The sequence below is a fragment of the Euprymna scolopes genome, chromosome 33 (assembly GCF_053919585.1).
Source record: "Euprymna scolopes isolate OS-2025 chromosome 33, ASM5391958v1, whole genome shotgun sequence".
Taxonomy (NCBI): Eukaryota; Metazoa; Mollusca; class Cephalopoda; order Sepiida; family Sepiolidae; genus Euprymna; species Euprymna scolopes.
The window spans coordinates 63,806,346-63,834,201 of record NC_136514.1 but is presented as its reverse complement, the minus strand read 5'-3'; the positions used below and the strand labels follow the sequence as shown (position 1 = coordinate 63,834,201).

At 34.0% G+C, this 27,856-nt stretch overlaps 1 protein-coding gene across 9 annotated transcripts in view; it reads left to right on the top strand.

Moving 5' to 3' along the window:
- Positions 1-27,856, top strand: part of LOC145258267 (E3 SUMO-protein ligase PIAS2-like) — a 319,485-nt gene that overhangs the window by 237,626 nt on the left and 54,003 nt on the right. For all 9 annotated transcript variants that reach the window (XM_080116258.1, XM_080116255.1, XM_080116257.1 and 6 more), the window contains 5 exons: positions 14,222-14,272; positions 14,827-14,917; positions 18,939-19,073; positions 23,353-23,458; positions 23,781-23,854. In XM_080116258.1, coding sequence (XP_079972384.1) covers positions 14,222-14,272; positions 14,827-14,917; positions 18,939-19,073; positions 23,353-23,458; positions 23,781-23,854 — 457 coding nt within the window. The remainder of the gene's footprint in view (positions 1-14,221; positions 14,273-14,826; positions 14,918-18,938; positions 19,074-23,352; positions 23,459-23,780; positions 23,855-27,856) is intronic.

Genomic DNA, 27,856 nt, shown 5'->3' with positions numbered 1-27,856 from the left:
CAAAGCCAACTGAGAAAAATTCAAGAATCTCTGCGCAGAACATTTGACAGAAAACAACATCGATACAATCGAAACATTTACGCAAACATTAATATTAATAGGAGAAGAGTGCATTCCCCAAAACAATACTTTAGGAAAAAAAGAATAGACCATGGTTTAACAAAGAATGTAAAGAATCAATAAATCTACAAAAAGCAGCATTAAGAAAATTTAATAAAGAACCAACAACAAGCAACTTAATTGAATACATATTGCATAGAGTAAAATCACGCAGAATAATAAAGAAAGCAAAAAAAAGAATGCTGGCAAGAATATGTCAGCAAAATCAATGTTTCCACTAAACCAAAGACAGTTTGGGAAATGGGTAAAAAAAATTTCTGGAAAACATAACCCGATATCAATTAAACATCTTTTTACTGAAAATACCAAAATAACAGAAACGAAGGCTATAGCGAACAAATTAGCCAAAAAATTTTCAGAGAACTCTTCTTCGAAAAACTATAACAAAGAATTTCAAACCATCAAGGAAAATATTGAAAAGTACAAGCTAAACTTCAATTCCAAAAACTTTGAAGAATATAATAAACCTTTTTCAATAAGAGAATTGGAAAATTCCATAAACAAATTGCACAACACAACCATAGGACCAGATGAGGTCCACTATAGTTTTTTGAAAATACTTCCAAAAATTTCATTTGAACTTTTACTAAAAATCTACAATGACATCTGAATAAAAAGAAGTTCCCAGAATTTTGGAAACATACAACGATTATTCCAATACCAAAACCAGGAAAAGATTCTTCAGATCCTGAAAATTATCGACCAATTTCACTAACAAGTTGTATGTGCAAAACATTAGAGTGAATGGTAAATCATTGCCTAATTTGATATTTAGAAACAAACAAACTAATAACCAATGCACATTGTGGTTATCGTAAAAATCGTGGATGTCTTGACCATTTGGTCAACTTAGAATGCTATGTCAGAGAAGCCTTCATAAGAGGGGAACACGTCACAACTGTCTTTTTCGATTTAGAAAAAGCTTACGGTACTTCCTGGAAATTCAGAATTATGGAAGATCTATTTGACTTTGGACTTAAAGGTAGACTTCCTGAATTTATTCAAAATTTTTAAACAAACAGAATCTTCAGGGTACGCATAGGGTCTACTCTAAGCGATATAAATAAACAGGACGGTGTGCCACAGGGTAGTATATTATTAACAACCCTATTTAATATAAAAATCAACAACATAGTAAAGGAACTTCTGACATAAATAGAACATTGTACGTGGATGATTGCTCTATAAGCTATTGTTCCAAGCACATCCATACTATTGAAAGAAAATTGCAACACAGTATAAACAAAATGAATAAATGAGCAAAAAAAAAAATGGTTTTAAATTTTGAAAAAATAAAACCAAATGCATTCATTTTTGCAATCAACACAAATTGCACAATGATCCCAAATTACAACTCGACGGAGAAGATCCCCTTTGTTGATGAATACAAGATTTTAGGAATGGCTTTTGATAAAAATAAAAAACTAAATTTTATTCCCCACATAACCTATGTTTAAAAAAAATGTAATAAAGTATTGCAACTTCTGCATGTTGTGGCCCATACAAACTGGGGAACTGACAGGCAGACCTTGTTAAACCTGTACAGATCCCTAATTCGATCAAAAATTGACTATGGCAGCTGTATATACCAAGCAGCAAGAAAATCCTATGTTAAAATTTTAAATCCCATTTACCATACAGGACTGAGACTTGCACTGGGAGCTTTCAGAACATCCCCAGTAAAAAGTTTGTATGCCGGAGCAAATGAGCCTCTACCTAACCTCAGATATAACAAGTTAGCACTGCTATATTATACAAAATTGAAGGCAGATCCCGACAATCCTGCACACGACTGCATGTTCTATTCCAAGTACAAACATTTATTTCAGCAAAAAGAAAAAGCCATTTAAACATTTGGCCTACGAGTGGAACCCATTATTGAAGGAGCAGAGATCCCGATAACAAAAATTCACAAAACATTTACTCCAAAAATACCTCTTTGGAACATTATAGTACCAAAAGTTGACTTAAGTCTTAGCAAACACTGTAAGGGAAAAACTCACCCTCTTGTTTATCAAGAAGAATTTGAACAAATCAAATACAATTATCCTAAACATGCATACATCTTTACGGACGGCTCAAAACAGGTTGATGCAACAGGCAGCGCAGCTGTATATAATAAAAAGATGAAAAGAAGCATCTCTTGAAAGAAACTTCAATCTTTAATGCAGAGGTTTGTGCAATAGATTTAACACTTTATCTCATCTCCAGGGATAACAACACAAGATGTCATTTTCTCTGACTAGCTATCAGCTATAACAGCAATAAAAACACAAAAATTTAACAACCCGTTGTTAGTTAAACTACAGGCTAGACTAAGTGAATTTTTAAAAATAAAATAAATCGTACTCTGCTGGATACCTAGCTACATTGGTATCAGAGAAAATGAATTGGTAGATACAGCAGCAAAGACTTCTCTGAATGATAACCTAGATGAAAGCTTTAAAGTTCCATATACAGATTTAAAAAATATCAATGAATACATTAAAAAACGATGGCAAATTTATTGGAATGGCTACACTAGCAATAAATTATATGCCATTAAACAACAATTGGTAATTGGGAACAAAGTTCCAGAAAAAATAGAAAAGAAGAGGTTGTATTGACGAGATTGTGTATAGGTCACACATATCTTACCCAATCATATTTACTTAAAGGAGAAGACCAGCCAATGTATATTGCATGTCAGGTTCCGCTGACAACAAAACATTTTCTTACTGAATCCATTGATTTTCTGCCTATAAGACGAAAATATTACAAAGACAGCAATATAAAAGAACTTTTCGAAAACATAAAAGTCGAACACATAATCGATTACCTTAAAGAAATTGGTATATATGCAAAAATATAGATTTTCATATACATGTGAATAAGCAAGACGATTTAATACAAATCGATACAGATTAGTATTTGTAAACTAATCCTTTGCAAATTTAATATACATGAGTATAATAAAATAAAAATGTTACTTTCTTATAGAAATTAACACAAACGTAACTACACCTTAGTAGTAAATAATTACTAAAACAAATTTAACACACATAATGCAAATTTATTTTAAATATTTTTATGCAAATATAACACTTGTATAAATTTACACAAACGCAACTACACCTAAGTAGTAAATATTTATCATTACAAATTTACACACACATAACGCAAATTCATTTTAAATATTTTTATCTATTTACTTGCAAATTTACTCGCATTTTAATACATTTTATGCATTTATTTTTTATTTTTGTATTAAAATGTTTACGAATTTAATCCAATTTTAGTACAAACTATATACTTCAGCTATATATTTATTCAAATAATTTTGTTTAAAAAAAAACAAAAAAACAAATATTTAAACATTAAACCCCGATTTGGCATAAAATAACCCAAGGGTGGACATGCCGTTAAACACATAAAAAAAGTATATATATATATATATATATATATATATATATATATATATATATATACACACACACACACACCACCCTTTTTGGCAATTTTATAAGTTCCAAATCTCAGCAACTCTTGATCAGAATTTAACAAATGAAGGCTCATTGGAAAGGTAATGACCTGAATTGTTTAGTGGGCTATGTGACATTTGCCCTTATAGTTTTTTAAGGGGATCATCCATCATCCAGAGCTTATTTTTGGCACTTTTTTTACAGCCATAAAATGTTCCAATCATAGTCGGTTGTTTTCCTAGTTTTGCATATGAATTACAAAATATCTGATGTTTTCCCAAAACCTCTGGCCTTAATGGGAAGGAGACTAAAATTTGCTGCTATGATTTCAAATGATCTAAAACAACAGCAAGGGGAGGCTCGATTCCAAATATTTGTCATATGTTATATCTCCCCTCTTTGGTTTTCATACATAAAGTAAATTTCACAATGTATGAGGATTATTTGATGCTGGAGATAATCATAATAGTACCCTATTTCCAGAAGAGGGGAAATATAACATATGAGAAATATTCAGAATCAAGTCTCCCCTTGCTGTTATTTGAGATTATTTGAAACCATATTAGCAAGTTTCAGTCTCCCCTCTATCAAGGCCAGAGGTTTTGGGAATATATATATATATATATATATATATATATATATATATATATATATATTATGTTTGTAAACTTCTGTAAAATTTTCATTACGGACTAAACTTTTGTTTAGTCGCTTGAAGATATCGCTAGTTACTTGTAACTGGCTTACTGAAATATGCTCATCAATGTGTAGGGACATATTAATGCTTATATAAAACAAAAGGTATATCTTGCTCTACTTTGATATTGAGCACTCTTGCATTAACCTTGTTACAACTTCATTCATTGCTTTACCTCTAAAAAATATTAACTTGGAATTATATACTAGCAGACTACCCAGCATTGCCCGGTCATAAAATACACTTAAATATGTTTTAATTTATGCAAATTTCATATTTATATTTTACCTAATATATAGTAGTGATTTGAAAAGTTTAAAAAAAAAAAAAGGATTTGGGTGCCATCAGCTAGAATAAAAACAAGACAGCACTCCAGCCTTAGTCGTTACCATTTGAACATGCATACAAAAGCACTTTAAGTTGACTTATGCCTGTCAAGTTCCATATTTTCAAATTTTGATCCTTTAGCAGTTTTTTTTACTGGCTAAAGACCAAATCGAATTTGTTCCACAGGTCTTAATCCCTAAGTTTCAAGCCTATAGATCAAAAATTGATGTAGGAGTTTGGTAGACCGTTCCTCAGATAGAAAGACAGACAAGGTCACTTCTTATTCCAAGAGATAGTTTTGAAATTTTGATGCTTACCAGTTCCAAAACCATGTAAAACTTATTTTGGGTGCAAAATTGGTCTTAAAATGTTTGTTACACAAGTATATACCATATGTTCTCATTAAATATCTTGTTTGAACACATACTTTGGCTAATTTTGGATGATATTTTCATTTAATGACATTTTTATCATTTTTGTTTAATATACAACTCATCATAGCTACATAATGTTTTCTTTTAGTTTAACTCTAGCCTTATCTAGGTGAAATTTATTTTCTTTTACCAATATTCTTTTTATTTCTTGTTATTGTAAATTATTTATTTACCATCAGGTTGTTGAAGTTAACTTCAAGTAAATTTATTGCTTTAAAAATTTATGAAAATTATTCGGTTGAATTTAGAAAAAAAGAAAGTTATAATGTGATGAAAGATGCCTGAAACAAACAAAAAAACAACTGGTAATTGTTTATATTAAAGAAAGCTGACTGATTGACTTTTCAGTGTTGTTTCTGAAACAACTACTAGTACAACCTCTATTTAATTTCTGGTGATCCCAAGGGAATAAATATGGCAGTATTTTTTTTTTGGTCATACTACAGCCACCGAGATATAGAAGGTCTGTTAACTGAAAAATGCCTGCAGGCAATGTAAGTAAGATTTGTCAAACTGTCACTGTCGATACTAAGTGAAGGCATTTTTAAAAAGAGCATTAAAACATGTTAAAAAAAGAAAAGAAAGGAAACCAATTTGATTAATAATCAAACTGAACTTCATTTATATATATAAAAGCGAAAATGTGTGTATGTATGTATGTATGTATGTACGACGGATTTTCACGAGATTAGTATCATTTTGAAGCCTCGAAATCTTGGACGACGAATACCGAAAAATTGGCCAAAAACATTAATTCCTTCACCCTAAAATGACCAGTTTTGTACAGTGAGGGGGTAGCAAAAAATCGATCTTTCATTTTCCCCTTTTCTACGACTACTGCGACAATGACGTCATGTTTGACCTAGAAAACGTTGATGTTAGTTTAACTTGCTGGTTTTTTAAATGTTTCATTTTGTCAGTTCTTAGTTGTTTGGCGTCGGTGTAACGTGTCAGATTTTTTTTTCCGCCCTAGCCTCGAGGCTTCGGGTTTGATCCTACCTACCTAAACTTTTTTTTTCTTTTACACCTCTAAACACCCAGGCAACATTTTTTTTTTTTTTCTTTTAATTTAAACAGGATTAATACTTCTCGTATCTTTCCCCCCCCCCCCCACACACAGCGTTGTTATCTTAAGATTGCAGGTTCAATCCGACAGGGCTATTTATGCCATATTTTCTTCTTTCTTTTTTCTGCTTTTTGCTGTTTTTTGGGGGGGGGGGGTTAACAGGGTTATTACTCCCCCCCCCCATGCACACACCTACACCCAGGCAACGCCTGGTATGCCCAATAGTTCAATATAAAATATAAATATTATCTATGTAAAATTATGTAATTTCTGGGTAATTGTTACGGCTTTACCTTATCATGTGCTACAAAAAAAAAATTTTTTTTTCCTGTCTTACTTTCCCTCTCTGTTCTGCTCTAACAAAGTATGCTGACCTGTTCCACAAACCCCAAAATCCTCAACATGAAATATCTCAAAAAAGAAAACACGAATAAACCTAGAACCCCATCCTCCTACGTACACCCCTACTACCATATCTCCTTCTCCAACATCAGGGGTCTACGTTCTAACCTTCCAGAGGTTGAAACCCAATTACAGGAGACGAAACCTGACATATTCTTTCTAAACGAAACTGGAATAGGGCCGACCACCTCCCTAGATGAGTTCATAATTAAAGGATACTCTAACCTAACATCTAAATCTGACTCCCAAGATCGCCACGGGCATGGAATATGTGCCTACATTAAAGATGGCTTCCCATGTGGCAGGGATATCTGCAGAGAAGACCCTAATCTACCTTATATGTGCTTCCGGTTTGCACTTGCTTACACCACCGCATTTATATTTGCTCTCTATCGCCCCCACAACAGTGGAGTTACTGTCTTTAAGAGTATATCAGAAAAAATTGACCACATCCTGTCTGCTCATCCCTCGGCTAACATTCACATTTGCGGTGACTTCAATGTCCATAATGTGGAATGGCTGACCCACTCAAATAAGACTGATGAGGAGGGGAGGTTCCGTCATGATTTTGCCATTGCCTATGACCTCACTCAGATTGTCCGCGAGCCCACCCGTGTGCCCGATAGTACCAGTCAGTTCGCAAGCCTTCTAGACCTTTTTCTATCCACTTCCCCTGAGCTATGCTCATGTTCCGTTCTATCTCCTCTGGGATCCTCTGACCACTGCGTCGTACCAGTTAAGATAAAAATGAAATATAATAAATCTACAGACGTACCTCTCCACTGTACTGTATACCAATACTCTATGGCGGACTGGAATAGCTTCGATATATTCATATCTGATCTCCATCTCCATTCCATGTTTAAAAAGGATGTGTCCTCTATAGTATCAGATCTGACCGAATGGTTACTTGTAGGCATAGGCCAATTCATACCATCCAAAAAATTCTAACAAAAACCTAACAGCCAGCCATGGTTTTCCCCCGAATGTGCTGCTGCCATCACTTTTTCCATAGCTACCAACGTAATAGATGCACTGAAACTAAAGCTGCTTTCAGAACTGCCAGTAACCACTGTAAAAGAATAATAAAAAATGCAAGAGAACTATATGCACAATCCGTTAAGTCCAAAGTAACTGAGCAACGGCTTGGTTCCCACCAGTTCTGGCAAATAGCAAATAGGATCTTGAACAAAAATGTGCGCTCTATCCCAACCATTATCAATGGACCAGAGGTCATCTCGACAGCATCCGACTAGGCCAAACTATTTGCCAAAAACTTTGCAGCAAATTCTACCCTGTGTGACGAAGGCCATCAACTCCCCATATTCCCTCCTATAACAGACAACACACTATGCAACATACAAATATCTGTGCGTGAGGTCGCCAAGCTAATCAAGAACCTTGACTCCAGTAAAGCAACTGGTCCCGACGGTATTCTAATTATAGTGTTAAAAAAATTACAATCAGAACTTGCCCCCATACTTACAAAACTGTTTAAGCGTTGCCTTAAGGTGAAGTGCTTTCCAACACCCTGAAAACCTCATCAGTATGCCCTGTATTTAAGAATTCAGGTGATAAGTCATCCCCCTCTCAGTACAGACCAATAAGTCTCCTGTGTGTCATGAGTTTGCTGGAATCCACAATAAATAGAGAAGTAGTCAACCACCTCAGCAGAAATAACCTTCTTAGCGAAACGCAATATGGTTTCCGCTCTGCTAGATCTACAGCAGATGTGCTAACGGTTATATCTCATAGGATTAGCGAATCTCTCGACAAAGGCTTCAATTCTAGGGCAATTGCTCTCGACATATTAAAGGCCTTCGATAAGGTTTGGCATAAAGGCCTACTACACAAGATTTCCAGCTACGGTATAACTGGAAATGTTTTCTCTATCATTAAATCATTTCTGTCTGATAGGCTCATAGGAGTAGTGGTTGATGGGCAGAAATCAGAAGCCTACAGTATTAATGCTGGAGTCCCTCAGGGGTCCATACTGGGCCCAACTCTCTTCCTGATCTACATCAATAATCTCCCAAAACACATACTAAAATCTTTCGTTGACATTATGCTGATGACACGACCATCTATGGCAACATATCAAAGGCCGTAAATGATGATGTTCTCTCTGATTCTCTCTCCTCTGATCTTGAGCGCGTGGTACAGTAGGGAAAGAGGTGGCTGGTTACTTTTAATGCATCTAAGACCAAGCTCCTATCTCTACATCATAAACGCTCTGATCCCCATCTGGCATCAGTTGAAATAGATAACTCTCGTCTTCGGGAGGCCCCAGGATTTGATAAGCTCCTGGGTTTAACCTTTACACCTGATCTTAAATGGAATACATACAACAAGTCTGTGGCCAAGGTCGCTGGGAAAATGGTGGGATCCTTCTACCGCTCCAGAAGATATCTCACTACTAATGCAATTCTCTATCTATATAAGAGCCAAGTATGTCCAAAGATGGAGTACTGCTGCCACATCTGGGTGGGGGCTGCAAAAAACAGCCTATCCTGCCTTGACGGAGTACAAAATAGACTCCGTGGCTTGGTGGGGGATGCCCTTTTCTCTACCCTGCAACTTCTTTCCCACAGAAAAGACGTAGCGAGCCTGTCATTGTTCTATCGTTATTTCCATGGCAGGTGCTCGTCTGAGCTCCATTGTCTGGTCCCCCGCCAATCTTTCTCAAAAAACACCCGACTAGCTGAAACCACCATCAATAATTTTCCCCACTCCCTATCTGTGCCTAAATCAAAACGTAGATACCATGAACAAAGCTTCTTTCTTAGAACTGCACGCCTGTGGAACTCTGTTCCGCTTGCCTGTTTCCCTCCCGACTTCAACCTAGATGTCTTCAAGTCCAACACAAACAAATTCCTGATGAACCGCCCCCCCCCCCAAGTAATGACACCGTACCAATTCTCCAATACTATTGCTACACTATCCCTTTGATTACTGTACACACAATAACCCTTATCCCTGAGTGGCCATTGGGCCTTGATAAGTGGTGAACTCCATGTAAAAAAAACAAAAAAAAAACTGAATTATGAATTGAGGGAACAAACAATTAAAGAAACATAAAACACAATCAGTTCTTGGCCTTCGGGATAAGATCACAGTGTAGTATCTGTTCTGATGCTACAATTCACCTTTTCTGTCCTCGACCGGTGTAGAAATTCTTCATGAATGAGACGATTTTTATTTTTGTTCCTATCCAGAGTGCCCCTTATTGGGGAGCTGGATTTTCCCCACAAGATTATATGTTGAAATATTTCAATAACTATTACTTTTAATACAGAATTTATATTTAAAGTTTTGATTTTCTGTTCTTCTATGTCCATTTTTTCCCATGTTTCATCAATTGCATGGTTAGGAATCCTAAAATCTAAGAAAATATAGTAAACATCTACAATATGAAATCAGGGTGGCGATGAATTTGGAAGGAGACATTATTATTATTATTATTTCACTCACTAGGAGTTGTCTCACAGGCCATCATCAGTGATCGCTCACTAGCAGTAACTTGTGGTATTCGCTGGAGACCGAGTAACAACAAGTCTCCCCAGATTTCCAATGCTCTCTACCTTTTGACCACTTGTGCAGATGATTGTTTTTTAATTTTTATATCTAGCGGAGGAACTCGAATTTCATTTTTTTTTTTTAATTGCAAAGCAAACAATTTTTATGAGAATATTTTTCAGTCTGTTCTTTTAATAATAAATAAAACTTTTTATTGAGTTTTTCCAAATATTTTAAAGTTAGAAGCATTTTTCACGATTTTTTTTTTTCCTTAAAACTAAAACACTAGATGAATTCAATATTTTAGCACCGGGCATAATTTATTTCTTTGAAATTTATTTAAAACTTAAGTGTTTGTTTGTTTTATAACATTTTATTGGATGTGGGGTGGGGTTCTAACTATTTTGCACTTTCACCTAACAATTCAGTGGAAAAAAAAAAAAAAAAGGGTGAATACACTGCACAAGCACCATTATTATTATTATTACAACAACCACAATAATTGAAAAAAAAAAAAAGATACTTTGCGGGGAACATAGATCCTGCATAAATAGGTTTTAATTTAATGGTTGCTCCCTAAAAAGCGCATACACAAAAGGTTTTGATTGGTTTATTTAATCACAAAAACTTTTTTGAAGGTACTATTTGAGGCAAAAAAAAAAAAAAAAGGCCAAAAGTATTATTTGAATATGAAAAAATAAATGTAACAAAAAAATTAAAATATTAGTGTGGAAGATATAATATAATAATAGAAATAAAATAAAAACAAGCACGAAATAAAAGTATGAAGAAAATTTTATTAAAGAAATTTTTAAAATTCAAAAAATAAAATACAAAAAGTTTTTGTGATTAAATAAACCAATCCACTTGCTGTTAGGTTTTGTTAGATGGAAATTATTCCAATGTGCAATTATTATAATTGCAATTATATAATTATCCAAATAGAGAATTGTTTTTTTCTTTTCAGGAGAATAAAAAACATGCACAATCTAAGGCAACAAAAAATATTTTTATTGCCATGTGGTTGAACACTGAAAACTTTCTTTACCTACATGTTGATCTGGTAATGACGTCACGCTGTTATGTTCATTAGCCTACTCTTTCTGTAGCCATGGTCATACAGCATATGATGATATAGAGTTTGCATGTATCTTGTATAGTTTCTGACTTTTAACCAAACACACACGTTTTGGAATACCGTATATAAAGTACAGAAGAAAGACCCATCGACATTCAAAGATCTGTTCAATTAGAAAAACTACGTTAAGTAAATGTTAGGTGATATTCATTTGTAATTTTATTATTCCATTTATTTTATGTATATGCAATATTTTTGTTGATCTTCAGTTAATTTAATGAAAAAATTAAATTAATACATATTTAATCAAATATTTGCTGATTAATCTTTGGGAAAAGTAATTAAAATTTAGCTACGAAAAAAACATATACAAAGCAAGAGTTGAGAAAGAGAAGGTGATTCATTGCTTGGCCTACCTCTCTCTCTCTCGTTATCTCCGTTTCTCTCTGTTCTCATTAGCAACATTACATGAAGAAAGTGATACTGCTCCCAACCACTTAGTGGCTGTTTCTCTTTTTTAAATTTAATGAAAGAATCAAGTTTTAAAAAAAGCACACAAACACAATTGTAGAGGTGAATTGAAGTCTTCCTTTTAGTTTCCTGATATGTTATTAACGATAAATTTGTATTGAAATGTACCTCTCTCTCTCTCTCTCTCTCTCTCTCTATATATATATATATATATATATATATATATATATAAAAGCGAATATGTATGTATGTTCGCTTTTTGTGTATGCCTGCAAAAAGGCTTTTTTCGTCAGCCTTCTCGCTCGGCTCGCTTCTTCTGAAAACTTTTTATATCACATCTAAATGATATCTACGACTTAAGAACAGGGGTCGCGTGTGTATTTATTTTGCCTGACTTTCACGCGCTATTTTTTTCCAGATATTTCGATCCCCGCATGTTTCTTTCGCTTTTCAAACAAGCAAAAACTGGCTCGCAGCCGCGTCATGTTTGAAGGTCAAACATCACGCGACTTCTCGCACCTGTTAATTTCATTTTATGAACATTAAATTAAAATGCTTTTCATTCCTCTTCTCTCATGTCTCATGGCCGAGATGGTTAGGTCCCAAGGTTTTTTCCATTTCATTTCCACCTCCACGGCAAAGGTTCGGGGTTCAAGCCTACTTTCCTACTAAAATTTTTTTTTCTTTTACACCTCCAAACACCCGGCCAACGTTTTTTTTTTTTTTTTTTAACACATAACGTTAGTTCAGTTGATTAGCGCATTGGTTCATTATCTAAACGTTTTGGGTTCAAATCGTGGTGTGAGATGTCTTTTTTTTTTTTTTTTTTTTTTTTTTTTAATTTAAATATTGAACCAGTGTTATTTAAGCCATTTTTCATGTAACGTTCATTTTTTTTTTTTTTTTTTTTTTTTTTTTTTATTACTTCGCTTATCCACCCCCGACCACACACCCAAAAACACCCGGGTACCCACCGATTTTTTAAATTTTAATATCGAAACAGGGTTATTTAAGCCATTTTTCGCGTGTTCGTTTTTCTGTTTTCATCGTTCGTTTGCCTTAGGTTAGTTTTTTTTTTTTTTTTTTTTTTTTTTTTTGGTGTTTTGATCTACCCCCCCCCCTGCTTAATTAAAACGTTTTCTTTTTTTTACTTCGCTTATAACAAACAAACCTCGTCATTGACATCATCGTCGTCGTTGCCGTAACGCTCGAAGACTTCCGGGCGCACACCTGTCAATTTGGTTCTTACTTAAATAAATCCTGGCTGGCCGATTTTATTTTCAAGCTTTGCCTCAGGGTTTCGGGTTCGATCTACCCCCCCCCCCCTTTTTTTATTTAACACCTACAAACACCTGGGCAACACCGGGTACCCCCGCTAGTATATATATATATAAAAGGTTCCCGGGGGGGGGTACTATCACTTAGAAGTGTTTATATACCCCTTAGATAATAATGTCTAGGATTTGCGAACGCGCATCGCATCTAGATTTATTTACAGCAACTTTTACAAAATTATTGCTATTTTGGCTTCTCATGTGTTGATTCGGCTTTTTCGTATAAAAGCGAAACTGATCTGAAGCGAAAGTGCGTTTCCCGGCACGAAAGCCGGAAACGTCCAGAAAGCAATGGGCGTTTTATAACGTGGGGGGGAACTCCTTATATCAGACAATTGCTATTCATATGGGCACTCTCCTCTTTGTGGGGAGCTGATTCGCGAACCAAAAAGTTGGAAAATGAAACCAGAAAAACTGTTTCACAGTATATGTTCACTGCGGGACGTCTATGGCATGATCATTAAAATCGCGCATCAATTTAACTTTTTAATCATTAAAATTAAGCTCTGTTTAGTTACCCACTCACCCATGAAGGGAGAGTAAGTTGTCAGGTTTTTTTCACACTTTCTCTTACACCTTCGCCTCAATCGTCAGGGTTCGATCCTACCTACTTACCAAAACTTTTTTTTTTTTTTTTTTTTACCCCATCCCCCACCCACCCAACACACACACCTACAAACACCCAGGCAACAATAGTCTATTATATAAATTTCACCTGTCTGTTTAAATGTATGCATGTTTGTATGTTTGCCTAAAACTTTTAACAGAGGCGACGGATTTTGACGAGATCAGTATCGTTTTGAAGCTCGACTCTTCAGACAACAAATATCAAAAAATGAGAAAAAAATATTAATTCCTTCACCCTCAACTGGGCACTTTTCTACAAGAAGGGGTTGCTTTTTTTGCTGATATTTTCGAAAGTCATCCCCTCTTTTCGATTGATTAGCCTTAATTTAAACCTTCGCCACTTCCAGTTTGGCGATGGACGCAACAGCAAAGTTTTTTTTTTTTTTTTTTTCCATGTTCTTTTCCTCCTTCACTTCACAGTACGGGTTCGAGCCTGCCTGCCTGCCTACTACCACTATTTTTTTTTTTTTCTCAACACACACCTCCAAACACTCAGGCAATACCGAGCACTCAGACTAGAGTTTATATGAATAAAAGCTGAAGTTTTTGTCCTATGTTTACAACAAACTGATGAATGAAATGTTTATTCTTTAACATTTTTGTTTCAAATTTTGTTGAAGTGATAGTAACCTCACAATGCCAGTGAATATAAAGAAACTAAATAGTGCATTTTTATATTTTTTTCTAGAGATTTTAGGCCAGGTGCTAAATGTGAATATACAACTCAAGTACAGTTAAGGTAAAACATTTTTATTGTATCATGATTTTGGTTTTATTTGTTCGTTACACATTTTGCAGCTGTTTCTTTTGTTTCTCATCATACTTTGGCTGTATCTCAACTTGAGTATTTAAAGTTTTACTTTTAATTCTCATTTTTAACTGGATTTTTTTTTAATCGCACACTTGATGATTCCCAATTAAATTATCATGACAGCAAAAAAATAAAACAGGTGTTGCTCTACTCACACACACAATCTCCTTTTTATTTTCATATTTTTCTCAATTTATGTTATTTACAAAATGAAGTTAAAATTAAAATATCAATATTTTAGAATTTCTCAAAACTACATGTTGAAGCTGTATGGTGATTCTAATGTCTTAATCTGAATAAGTAAAAAAAGAATAAAAACATTTTTTCAAAGCAACTTTTTAATCTTTTGAGAGGTTTACATAACTCCATATTTTATTTTGTTTCATAAAATGTAATTATTCTCTAAAATAAAATACTCCAATATATAAAATTTATTTTTCTACATGATCTTTTCATGCTTTTCTAATATCATGTCTTTACAGATTTTGCCTTTTGGAAACCAGCTGTGAACAGGATGACAATTTCCCTCCAAGTATATGTGTGAGAGTTAATGGAAAACTGGCCACACTTCCTGTGAGTTTGATATTAAACTTCACTTTATACAAGCAGGGGGCATTATCCAAGAATTAAAATGGCCCATATTAGTGCTTAATATATACAAAAGCAAAACATACAGTATAACGTGTTATTTTAAATAGTTAAAAGTATAAAAGTCAAAACTATTATTCCGAACACTTTAACACTTTTATTGCAAATTTCTTCAAATCAATTACTTGATTTAATAATTATCATTATTGAATTCCTTAAAATCTTATAGAAAAATGACACATGAGCAAAATCAGAACGTGGTAACTCGGATTTTGATTGTTAAAATTTTAAATTGGCCAATTCTGACTTCTAAATCAATGAACTTGTACTGATTCCAACTCTAACTTTGAATGCTAACATAAAATGCTAATTGACAAACTATTTTTGTTTTATATGTATACTAGCGAGGGGTACCCGGCGTTGCCCGGGTGTTTTTCGGGGTATGTGAAAAGAACCCGAAAATGTGAGAAAAAAAACCCAAAAAAACAAAGCCTTCACGACGCACAGTTGGAAAATAGTAAAGTGTTTTTAAAAAACAACGGCAATAGGTATTCAGCAGTTATTTTGTGCGGGACAGTTTTGAATGAGGTGAATAAATCAGTTTGTTTGTTTTTAAAAACCCGCTCCCTGTTTATTAGGAGGTACAGTCTGATATGACGAAGACGACATTGAACAAACGTTAATTAGCTCTCTGGAGACAACTGGCTTTCGGTCTGTGATTAGAGTCGAGTTTTGCTTTTTTTTATACCGAAAACCGAATGTGACACGTGCCAATGCGGGAAATGTGGAATAATTAACGTTTGAAAGTCAATAAAATTAAATAGACAGGCGAGCTAAGTGGATAACTCTGAGATATTACAATTTATAAATGATATAAAAAGTTTTAAGAAGTTGTGAACCGAGCAAGCGCTTCTTTGAAAGAAGCCTTTCGTGGACATCGAGAAAAAGCGTACATACATACACACATACATTTTCAATTTTATATATATAGACTAGCAGTTCAGCTCAGCTCTGCTGAAGCCATATGTACTGTTCATAACTTTATGTGCATATTGATATATATTAAAACGTGTGACTCCTGTCCAGGTAACCTACATTTAAAATTTCAAGTGTTTAGACCTAAAATTGGCAGAGGAGTTTGGTAGAATCTGTATATGTCAACTCTTCCAACCTTGACCTCTTGGCAGCCAAATTATCGCCGAAAAACTGCTTGCTGCATGTTTGAATACCTTTTATGTAAAATTTCAAATGTTTAGACCCAAAATTGGGTGAATAGTTTACTAGAGACAGCAAAGGTCAAATCTTTTGAACTTTGACCCTTTGGCTGCCAAATTTTTGAGTAAAAACTTACTAAAAGGCTTGTGTGTCTGAATACACTTAATGTAAAATTTCAAATATTTAGACCAAAAATTGGCTGAGTAATTTAGTAGAGACCGCAGAGGTAAATTTTTTCTTAACTTTGACCCCAATTTTGACCCCTTAACATTTATTGTTTTGGGTTCAAATCAAATTAAAAAGTTTGATCGATATCCAAGTAACCTACATCTAAAATTTCAAGTGTTTAGACCCAAAGTTAGTGGAGGAGTTTGGTAGCATTTTCAAAGGTAAAATCATTGAACTTTGACCCCATGACAGCTAAATTTCTGGCCAAAAACCGAACAAAGATTTTCTCAAGTCTCAATATCCCTCATATCAAATCTTGAGTCTGTAGACTGAAACTTCACAGTAGTTATGTAGGGAACTGCACAGACACACGCACACACAATTTCACTTTTATAGATATATAGATAACGTGCGTCTATCTATAGTTATTGATAACCTGAGAATAAACAAAAATATTTCTGCATAGCTTACCTACTATATTTTTATACTACAATTATGTATCGAAGCGCTGTCGAAGTAAGTTCTGATAAGATATGTAGTAAATAATTTATAAGTAAATACATGAAATAGTAATAAAAATATTTAATTTCCTTGTTGCGAAAATATTTGTTCAATAAAAGAATAAGTTGGTATTAAATAGGGAACTTTTATTTCATAATCTATATCTATAGATATAAAAGCGAAAATGTGTGTGTGTGTGTTTGTATGTCTCGCAAAAACTTTCGACACAGGTCACGGATTTTCACGAGATTGTTATCATTTTAAAGTTCCAACCTTCGCCCGACAAATATCGAAAAATTGGCCAAAAACATTAATTTCTTCACCCTAAAATCATCAGTTTTCTACAGGGAGGGGTCAGCAAAAACGGTCCTCTCATGACCAGTTCGCTTCTACGCATGCGCAAATGACGTCGGAACATGATTTACTTTAAATTTAAAAAAACGATCCAATGTTGTTGACGTCGTCTTAGCTCAGTTGCTTAGAGGGCGGCCTCATTATCTAAAGGTTTTGGGTTCGAATCGTGGTGTGAGGTGTCTTTTTTTCTTTTTTTTTTTTTTGATTTTTTTTTTTAATTTTAATATTGATACAGGGTTATTTAAGCCAGTGTTTTTTTTTTTTTGTTTTTTTTTTTTATTTTTCACATTTTTTTAAAGAAGGTTTAATGTTCGTTTTTCTGTTTTATTTTTCCATCACATTCGCGTTTTCTTTTTTTGATTTTCCCATTTTTACATTTAACATCGTTCGTTTACCTTACGTTAGTTTTTTTTTTTTTTGTGGGTTTTATTTTCGATTTTTTTTAAAGTTTTAACATTTGTTTTTTTTTTGGTTTTTTTTTTAAATATTTATTTCGCTTATTCTTATGTATTGTTTATATTACTTAAATTCAAATGTGTTTCCGTTAGTATGTCGCGGTGGCCCAGTGGTTAACATCGCACAATTTTTTTTCACACTTTAATTTCCAACTTTGCCTCAAGCGTTCGGGTTCAATCCTCATACTCACCTACCAAAACTTTTTTTATTTATTTTAAACCCCCCAAAAGCACACACACCTCCAAACACCCGGGCAACGCCGGGTACCCCCTACCAGTATATGTATAAAAGGCAAAAGTGGTGCGCGCATTTCTGTATGTCCAGCAAAGGCTTTTTTCTCAGGGGTTACTATGTTTTAGAGCTTTTTTATATACTCCCTAGTTCATAAAATCTAAGATTTGTGAAGATACATCGTCTCTAGATTTATTTTGATCAACTTATAAAATTCACGCTACTCTATCCTCTCGCGTGTTTGTTCGTATAAAACCGAAACTAAGCGAAAGCAGCTTCCCGGCTTTTCTGCCAGAGACATCCAGAAAGCAATTAGCTTTGATGAATGTGGGGGAAACCCCTCATATCAGACAATTGCTATTCATTTAGACACTCCCTTTTTATGGGGAGCTGGCTTTCCCCAACACCGTGGGTAAACAAATAAATGAAATGGCAGACATCGACAAAGATGTCATGTATTTTTTTTTCCCCCCTCTCTCCCTCTTTGCATTACAGGTTCGAGCCTGCCTGCCTGCTTACTACCACTTTTTTAGCACCTCTGCCTATTGTTGTTTTTATTCACCCCCCCCCCCTCCTTCACTTCGCCGGTTGGGGATCCTTGTTACACCATCTACACATATACACATACGTGGGCAAAGAAGCTTTAACAGATAGTTAAAAATTTGCATTATAACTTTTCGAAATGATATGATCAGAAATTGAGTAAAATAAAAAAAAAATTTTTTTCATTATTTTATCACATCTGTTAGAGATTGTTGCATAGAACAATTTGTGTTTTCAGTAAATTTTGTTTGTAATCAGAAATATATATATATATATATATATATATTTTTTTTTTTTTTTCAAAAGTGGTCAAAATCAAGAAATTCTAGGATCTTGTACTTGTAAAGAAAAAAAAATTATTGATAAAAAAAAAAACATTTAGGGTTTCTAATGATTTCTTTCTTTGGGAAACAATTGTCGTATATGTGATCATTTATTGTCATTCTGTTTATAAACTTGAATAGATGAAAAATTTTCAAGTATTATAAAGTGTTTTCTGTAATTTTCCTAAACATTTGTTCTTTTTCTTCCTTTCCAGAACCCAATACCTACAACTAAACCTGGTGTTGAACCAAAGCGACCAGGACGTCCAGTAGATATTACAGCATTATGTCGGTTGTCACCCACAGTGCCCAATCATGTTGATGTATCATGGGCGTCAGAATTTGGACGGGTATGTTTTCTCAGAAGTTAGACCCGTTGTGTGTGAGAGATACATACATTGCATGCTTGTTTGTTAATGTTTATTTTAACCATGTGTACAACCTTTGGCCCATCAAGTAAACAGGAAATAACATCAGAAAAAAATGTAGAGTCCTAGCAGTATTCAACCAATGCCCTATGCAGGTCATTCTACGAATCAAGAAAGGGGCTTGAAACAAAGCCAAACTACTGTTGTTGCCACCAAAATGTGGACGGCTCAACAAGAACTTGTTTATATTGGATTTGAAGATTTCTATTCAACCAGGAAGCAGGCCAGCAGAAGTGTTCCACAGATGGACAGTTCTGGGAAAGAAGCTTTGTTCATGGAATCTGTGTTTAGATTTAGGCACAGATAGGGGGGTGAGGGAAATCGTATATAGTGGTTGTAGCTAATCAAGTATTTTTTGTGAAAGTTTGACAAGGAAGACCATAGATTGGAGTTTAGTTGAGTACTTGCCATGAAAATATTGATAGAGCAGAGAGAGGCTCGCAACATCTCTTCTGTGGAAAAGAGGCTGCAGGGAAGAGACAAGGGCATCACTTACTAGGTTTCAGAGCCAGTTTTGGGATGCCAGCATTAATACTATTACTATGAGTTTCTAATTTTTGCCCATCAGTGACTACTCTTATAAATCTATCAGAGAGAAAGGATTTAATAATTGAGAGGACATTTCCAGTAATTCCATAGTTGTCGATCTTGTAAAGTAGACCTTTATGCTATACTCTGTCAAAAACATTTGATAATTTTTTACTTTTATACTTCCAAACACCTGGGTAACGCCGTGTACACCTGCTAGTCCATATATATAAAGGGCTAAATGTGTGTGTGTGTTTGTCTCACAAAAACTTTTGACAGAGGCGACGGATCCTGACGAGATCGGTATCATTTTGAAGCTCCAACCTTCAGATGACAAATATCAAAAAATTGTCCAAATATGTCAAGAGCTCTTGCTCTAGAAATGAAGCCCATATCAAGCGATTCACTAATCCTGTGTGATATAACAGTACATCAGCTGTAGATCTCAGAGAACAGAAATCATATTGTATATCACTGAGCCGGTTATTTTTGTGAGATGGTTGACCACGTCTCTGTTGATCACAGATTCCAGCAATTTAGTCATGATGCCTAGGAGACTGATTAGTTTGTAGTAATAGGGAGATGACCATACACTGATGACTGTATACACGCTTTATATAAGCATGTCTGTATGTTCCTGATATAGGTTAGATGTTTGATGTTATTTATAATTTGATTGTCCTTATTTTTTTCTGCTATATACTTCATTTTATACTTCATATAATTTATTGATATTAACAGTAATATGCTGATTGAATTTAAAAAAAAAAGATAAATCATGAGAACCTTTTTATGGTCTTATTTAAAAGATAAATTATTTGTATCAAAAATGTTTAAGAGTGCATAGAGAGGCGGGGGGGGGGTCCATTTTTCTCCCTTCCTCCTCTTCTCCCCAATTTTTTCTTGCCATGCCAATTTTTTTAATATTGTCTTATAAGAAACCCTCACCATCTAACACTCCCCATTGATTTCTTACGATCTTATTTAAAAAATAACTTTTGATGTAACTTACCAAATTGTTAATGTTTATTATTTCTATGCATGATGAGAAAGTTTGTCATGAATGTTTATAATGATACAATGTTACAATTTGGGTGTCAAGTAACAAACTTTGCAAAGTACTACCAAGATATCAGAGCCAGTTAGTAAATGTATATGTACAACAACGATGAATCTATAGTTCGTATATGTGTGAATAGCGAGGCAGCTATAGTTCGTATATATATATGTGTGAATAGCGATGAATCTATAGTTCGTACATACGGGAATAGTGATGAATTTATAGTTTGTATATGTGTGAATAGCGATGAATCTAAAGCTCGTATATGTGTTAATATCGATGAATCTATAGTTCATATGTGTTAATGGCGATGAATTTATAGTTCATATATGCGTGAATATCGATGAATTTATAGTTCATATATGTGTGAATATCGATGAATTTATAGTTTTTATATGTGTGAATATCGATGAATTTATAGTTCATATAAGCGTGAATATCGATGAATTTATAGTTAATATATGTGTGAATATCGATGAATTTACAGTTTGTATATGTGTGAATATCGATGAATTTATAGTTTTTATATGTGTTAATAGCGATGAATTTATAGTTCATATATGTGTGAATAGCGATGAATTTATAGTTTGTATATGTGTGAATAGCGATGAATTTATAGTTTGTATATGTGTGAATAGCGATGAATCTATAGTTTTTATATGTGTGAATAGCGGTGAATCTATAGTTCGTATATATGTTAATAGCAATAAATCTATAGTCCGTATATGTGTGAATAGCGGGGTAATCTATAGTTTGTATATGTGTGAATAGCAATGAATCTATAATTTGTATATGAGTGAATAGCGATGAATCTATAGTTTGTGTATGTGTGAATAGCGATGAATCTATAGTTTGTATATGTGTGAATAGCGATGAATCTATAGTTTGTATATGTGTGAATAGCAATGAATCTATAATTTGTATATGTGTGAATAGCGATGAATCTATAGTTCGTATATGTGTGAATAGCGATGAATCTATAGTTCGTATATGTGTGAATAGCAATGAATCTATAGTTTGTATATGTGTGAATAGCAATGAATCTATAGTTCGTATATGTGTGAATAGCGATGAATCTATAGTTTGTATATGTGTGAATAACGATGAATCTATAGTTTGTATATGAGTGAATAGCGATGAATCTATAGTTTGTATATGTGTGAATAGCAATGAATCTATAGTTCGTATATGTGTGAATAGCGATGAATCTATAGTTTGTATATGTGTGAATAACGATGAATCTATAGTTTGTATATGTGTGAATAGCAATGAATCTATAATTTGTATATGTGTGAATAGCGATGAATCTATAGTTCGTATATGTGAATAGCGATGAATCTATAGTTCGTATATGTGTGAATAGCAATGAATCTATAGTTTGTATATGTGTGAATAGCAATGAATCTATAGTTCGTATATGTGTGAATAGCGATGAATCTATAGTTTGTATATGTGTGAATAACGATGAATCTATAGTTTGTATATGAGTGAATAGCGATGAATCTATAGTTTGTATATGTGTGAATAGCAATGAATCTATAGTTCGTATATGTGTGAATAGCAATGAATCTATAGTTTGTATATGTGTGAATAACGATGAATCTATAGTTCGTATATGTGTGAATAGCAATGAATTTATAGTTCGTATATGTGTGATTAGCGATGAATTTATAGTTTGTATATGTGTGAATAGCAATGAATCTATAGTTTGTATATGTGTGAATAGCGATGAATATATAGTTTTGTATATGTGTGAATAGCGATGAATTTATAGTTTGTATATGTGTGAATAGCGATGAATTTATAGTTTGTATATGTGTGAATAACGATGAATTTAGAGTTTGTATAAGTGTGAATAACGATGAATCTATAGTTTGTATATGTGTGAATAGCGATGAATCTATAGTTTGTATATGTGTGAATAGAGATGAATCTATAGTCCGTATATGTGTGAATAGCGATGAAACTATAGTTTGTATATGTGTGAATAGCAATGAATTTATAGTTCGTATATGTGTGATTAGCGATGAATTTATAGTTTGTATATGTGTGAATAACGATGAATCTATAGTTTGTATATGTGTGAATAGCGATGGGTCTATAGTTTTTATATGTGTGAATAGCGATGAATCTATAGTTCGCATATGTGTGAATAGCGATGTATCTATAGTTTGTATATGTGTGAATATCGATGAATTTATATTTCGTATATGTGTGAATGTCGATGAATTTATATTTCGTATATGTGTGAATAGCGATGAATCTATAGTTTTTATATGTGTGAATAGCGATGAATATATAGTTTGTATATGTGTGAATAGCGGTGAATCTATAGATCGTATATGTGAATAGCAATGAATTTATACTTTGTATGTGTGTGAATAGCGATGAATCTATACTCCGTATATGTGTGAATAGTGATGAATCTATGTATCTACTTTCAGAACTCATTCTTTAAAAATGGGGCTTATGATGGGAACGAAGTTGTTATTTGTATATTTAATATGAATTTATTCAGATTTTCTTTCATCAAATAATTTGTAATATATTTTTTTATTTTCATTTGGAACATGATGTTGTAGTTAACTAACAAAGTATTTGTTTGTCTTACAGGGTTATTGTGTTGCTGTTTATTTGGTGAAAAAACTCACCTCTGACATTCTTCTACAGAGATTAAAACAGTTTGGTAATCGCCATCCAGATCATTCCAGAGCTTTGAGTAAGTGATTTTTGTTAAAGGTCAACAGAAAACTTTTCATTTTTACAATTCAAATATTTCACAATTTGACAAAGAAATAAAAGAAGTTTTCCTCTTTAGCATTGTTTTTATAGATTTAATCATTTTGTTCATTAATGTCACATCCTCTAACATAATTGATCTCACAGCCTTCAGATTTGTTTAATCTGTTATCCTGAATTTCACCAGTTTCCTATCATGGTCACTTATTCCATCATGTTTGGTAGTGATCAGATGCCCCCCCCCCCAACACACACACACCTATCATTTTGTTAAGCTTCCTAATTTTCTTTGTTTTTGACAGTTAAAGAAAAATTGCAGCATGATCCAGACAGTGAAATTGCAACTACCAGCCTTAGAGTGTCATTGATGTGTCCAGTAAGTATGTCTTGAAAACTCTTCTACATTGTTAGATTTGTCATTTTGAAAAATGACAAATATTCTTTAAACATTTTAATATATTCTTTTTACTTTCTTTTCAATTTGTTGCTTAATTAAGAAAGAACTTTGCAAGTATTTGGATTTAATGCTCTGGTAATATTGTTGTAAATATTCTATTCTATACAATGAATCATTTCTAATATTTTAATCTATGTAATTATGCTTATAATTATCTATACATGTGTGTGTGTTTGCATATGTTATATACGGCACAATCACGTTGACACACTGGTTCTCGTCAGATCACCGAAGTTAAGCAATGTTGAGCTTGCCCAGTACCAGATGGGTGACCATTTTGGGAAGGCTTAGGTGGTCTATGTGCTTTCCGCTTATCTCGGCATTGTTTCCAGTCGTTCTGAACTTGCACTTGCCATTGGTATTCAACAATGTCGACTCAGGAGAGGTGTGATTGGAGATTGCATGATTGTTGCCACAAAAAAATTTCACACACAGGCACCCTTACAGTGAGTATCCATAGTCTATCAAGACTGAAGGAAGCCTATATGTATATATAGATATATACACACACACACATCGGTAAATATGGTTGATTACCAAATGCTTTATCGTACCACTTATTCGAGATTGCATAAATAGAAATAAGAATTATTCCTGTTGAAGCAAAAAATGCATTTGTTGTAGTCTGGTTCAAACATTTATGGGGACAACAATCAAATAGTGACAACAACAGCTACAAGGTTTTGGCGTATAAAGGCAATTAATGTCATAAAACAAGCACAACTTGTAATGAAGTATAGTTTTTGTTTGTAAAAAAAAAAAATTATTTTAATACTTATCTGGATTGTTTATCTGTTTTTTTTTTTTTTTTTAAATCTTTTTCATTATCTTTTAATCACTCTTAATAATCTTAATTATATGATTAGGGTTCTACTCCTTTAACAAATATTATTGCATTTTCTTGCTTGAATATAAGTGATTTCTGGGAATTCCATGATTTGCAACAATAATAGTGTTTCTCTTCAGACATTTTTGGATTTGCTATGTAACATTCTGTGTCTCTTCATGTCTTTGTTGATGATTACGTAGTCCAGGGCTGATGAATGGATTTCAACAAGTAGGTTGAAATGTTTATTTTATTTTGGGACACGTTTTAAGGTCTCCGTTTTATGAGATGTACCCTTAACGCTATTATATTTTTCATTTTAGGCATCTTCATCAGTAGTCTCCTTAATTAGGCAAACTCGTTATTTTTCTTTCATTCTTTTTCACTTGGACCCTATCTCAAGTTTCGTACACTTAATGTTTATCATGAAGATCAGCACACACACACACTTATGAGTTAAGTGAGGGACAGGTTTGGGGTTAATGAAAAAACATCCAAATAAGTGTAATTGCTACTTGTGTGTATGTGTGTCTGTTTTAATTAATTTATATTTATTTACAAGACTGGTTAAATATGTGACATATATATATAATGAAAATGCATAAAACATGAATACAAAAAGTATAAAAGTTTATAACTTTTCTGTATTCATTTTCTATTGATGATGTGCAGGAATACAAAACATTATGAAAAAAATTGAAAAACGTTTTTATTACAAGAACATAATCTCCAAGTGTACCTTCCATGTAGTGAAAAAAAAAATATATATACAACAGAAAATCGCTTGAAATATTTTATAGGTCATAAATTATGAGTTTAAAAGCAATAAACGCTATTTTAAAAATTATTTCTTAAATTAATCTTTGCATATGTGTTGCATTTCATCCCTCTGTCTTTTCACAAAATTTTTGCCCAATTTTTTGCTTTTAGTTAAAATAAACCTTTGTTGCTGAAAAATTTTAGATTGGAAATGTTTTTCTTTAAAAATTTTAATTTCTTAATTTGAAGAAATTTATTGCATTTTGCAAACATTTCGTACATTAAATGTTTTAGTTTCTTTTTTTTTTTTTTTTTTTCTTTTTTTTTTCTTTTTTTTTTTTACTCATGAATGTTATGTGCAATTTATAAAATAGTATTGTTCAATTTTTTGACGGGATCCCACCAGAGATCTGGAAATATGGAGGCCCAGCATTGCGCAGCAAGCTCCATGTGCTCCTTGTCTGTTGTTGAGAGCAGGGAGAACTCCCACGGGACCTCTGTGATGCAGTCATTATTGCCTTGTATAAAAACAAGGGGGAAAATTCAGTCTGCTCTAACTACTGGGGAATAACCGTGCTCTCCATCACAGGTAAAATCCTTGCCCATGTGCTCCTGAATAGACTGATACCTTCTATCGCAGAAGACCACCTCCCAGAAACACAATGTGGCTGTAGAGCAAACAGGGACACCACAGACATGGTCTTTGTCCTCAGACAACTCCAAGAGAAGTGCCGTCAACAAAACTGTAACATTTGTGGAACTGACCAAAGCATTTGACACAGTGAGCAGGAGAGGGCTTTGGCTGATCATGGAGCACCTTGGCTGCCCCCAAAGCTTCTCAGCATGATCATTCCGCTGCATTAGAACCAAAGCGGCCAGATCAGAGTTAAAAACAACTTCTCTTAACCCTTCCTCATAGTCAACGGCGTGAAACATGGATATGTCCTGGCACTGATCTTCTTCAGCATGATGCTCAAGCAGGCGATCAAAGATCTTGACGATGACAATGCTGTCTACATTCGCTACCACCTCGACTGCAGTCTGTTCAACCTCAGAAGGCTGCAAGCCCACACAAAGACTCTTAAGCAAGTGATCTGTGACCTCCTCTTTGCCGACGATGCTGCCATCGTTATCCACACTGAAAGAGCCTTGCAGCGCCTCACATCTTTCTTCGCAGAGGCTGCCCAGCTCTTCAGACTTGAGGTCAGTTTGAAAAAGATGGAAGTCCTCCACCAGTCCGCTGCTCAGGTAGAGTACTCCTCCCACCCATCACCATTGGCGAAACTGAGCTGAAGACCGTTCACCAATTTGCCTACCTTGGGTGTACCATCACATCAGATGCCAAGCTCGACAGGGAAATCAACAGCAGACTGGCCAAGGCAAATAGTACTTTTAGCAGACTGTACAACAGTCTGGAAAAACAAGCACTTAAAGAAGGGCGCAAAAATCAGTGTGACTAGAGCCATAGTACTCTCTACCCTCCTGCACAGCTCTGAGTTAAGGACAACCTACTGTAACCAACTACAACTGAGCGTTTCCATCAGCGCTGTCTCCACACCATCCTCAACGTTCACTGGAGTGACTATGTCACCAATGTTTAGGTCATCAAGATCATGTGCTGAAGTTGCAGCTATGCTGGGCCGAGTATGTCTTCAGAATGGAGGATCATCGGCTACCCAAGATAGCCCTACATGACAGAATAAAGAAACAATATAAAGACTCTGAAGAAGTCTGTCGGTGCCTGCCACATTGATACTCTCGCTGCTCATCATGACACTTCCAATGCACTGTCAACCAGGCTGTCACCTTTGAGGTCTCCCACACAAAATCTGCGGGAAGAAACGTTGCAGGAAGAAGATCTGGGAAGTTTAAGCAGCCGTACCTGACGTAACTTGTGACTGCAGCCGCTGCGGCCGAACCTGCTTGTCCTAAAATGGGCTCGTCACCCACAAGCGTGCTTGCAGTTGACATGGATAGCCCTCTTCATAGGATCTTTGTTCGCGAAGTAAAGCCAAAAGATTGTTTAATTTTAACTGTAAAACTTATAACTTTTAACATGTTCATAATTGCTATCAAATTTTTTGTGAAAAATATTTAGTTCAAGATTTTACACAAAAAAAGGTAGTGACTTTCTTGCTATCTTTTAAAGTTTTATCTTTTAATACTTATATTTTATTATACAAAATATTGTTGTATAATTTTCGCTCCTCTTAAAAAAAGGATATTGATTTAAATTTGTTTGAGCACAGAATCTACATTCTATTAAAATTATTTTAGTATTATTATTTATTATTTGTTTGGAGTATTTATAGAATCTACATTCTATTAAAAACTAA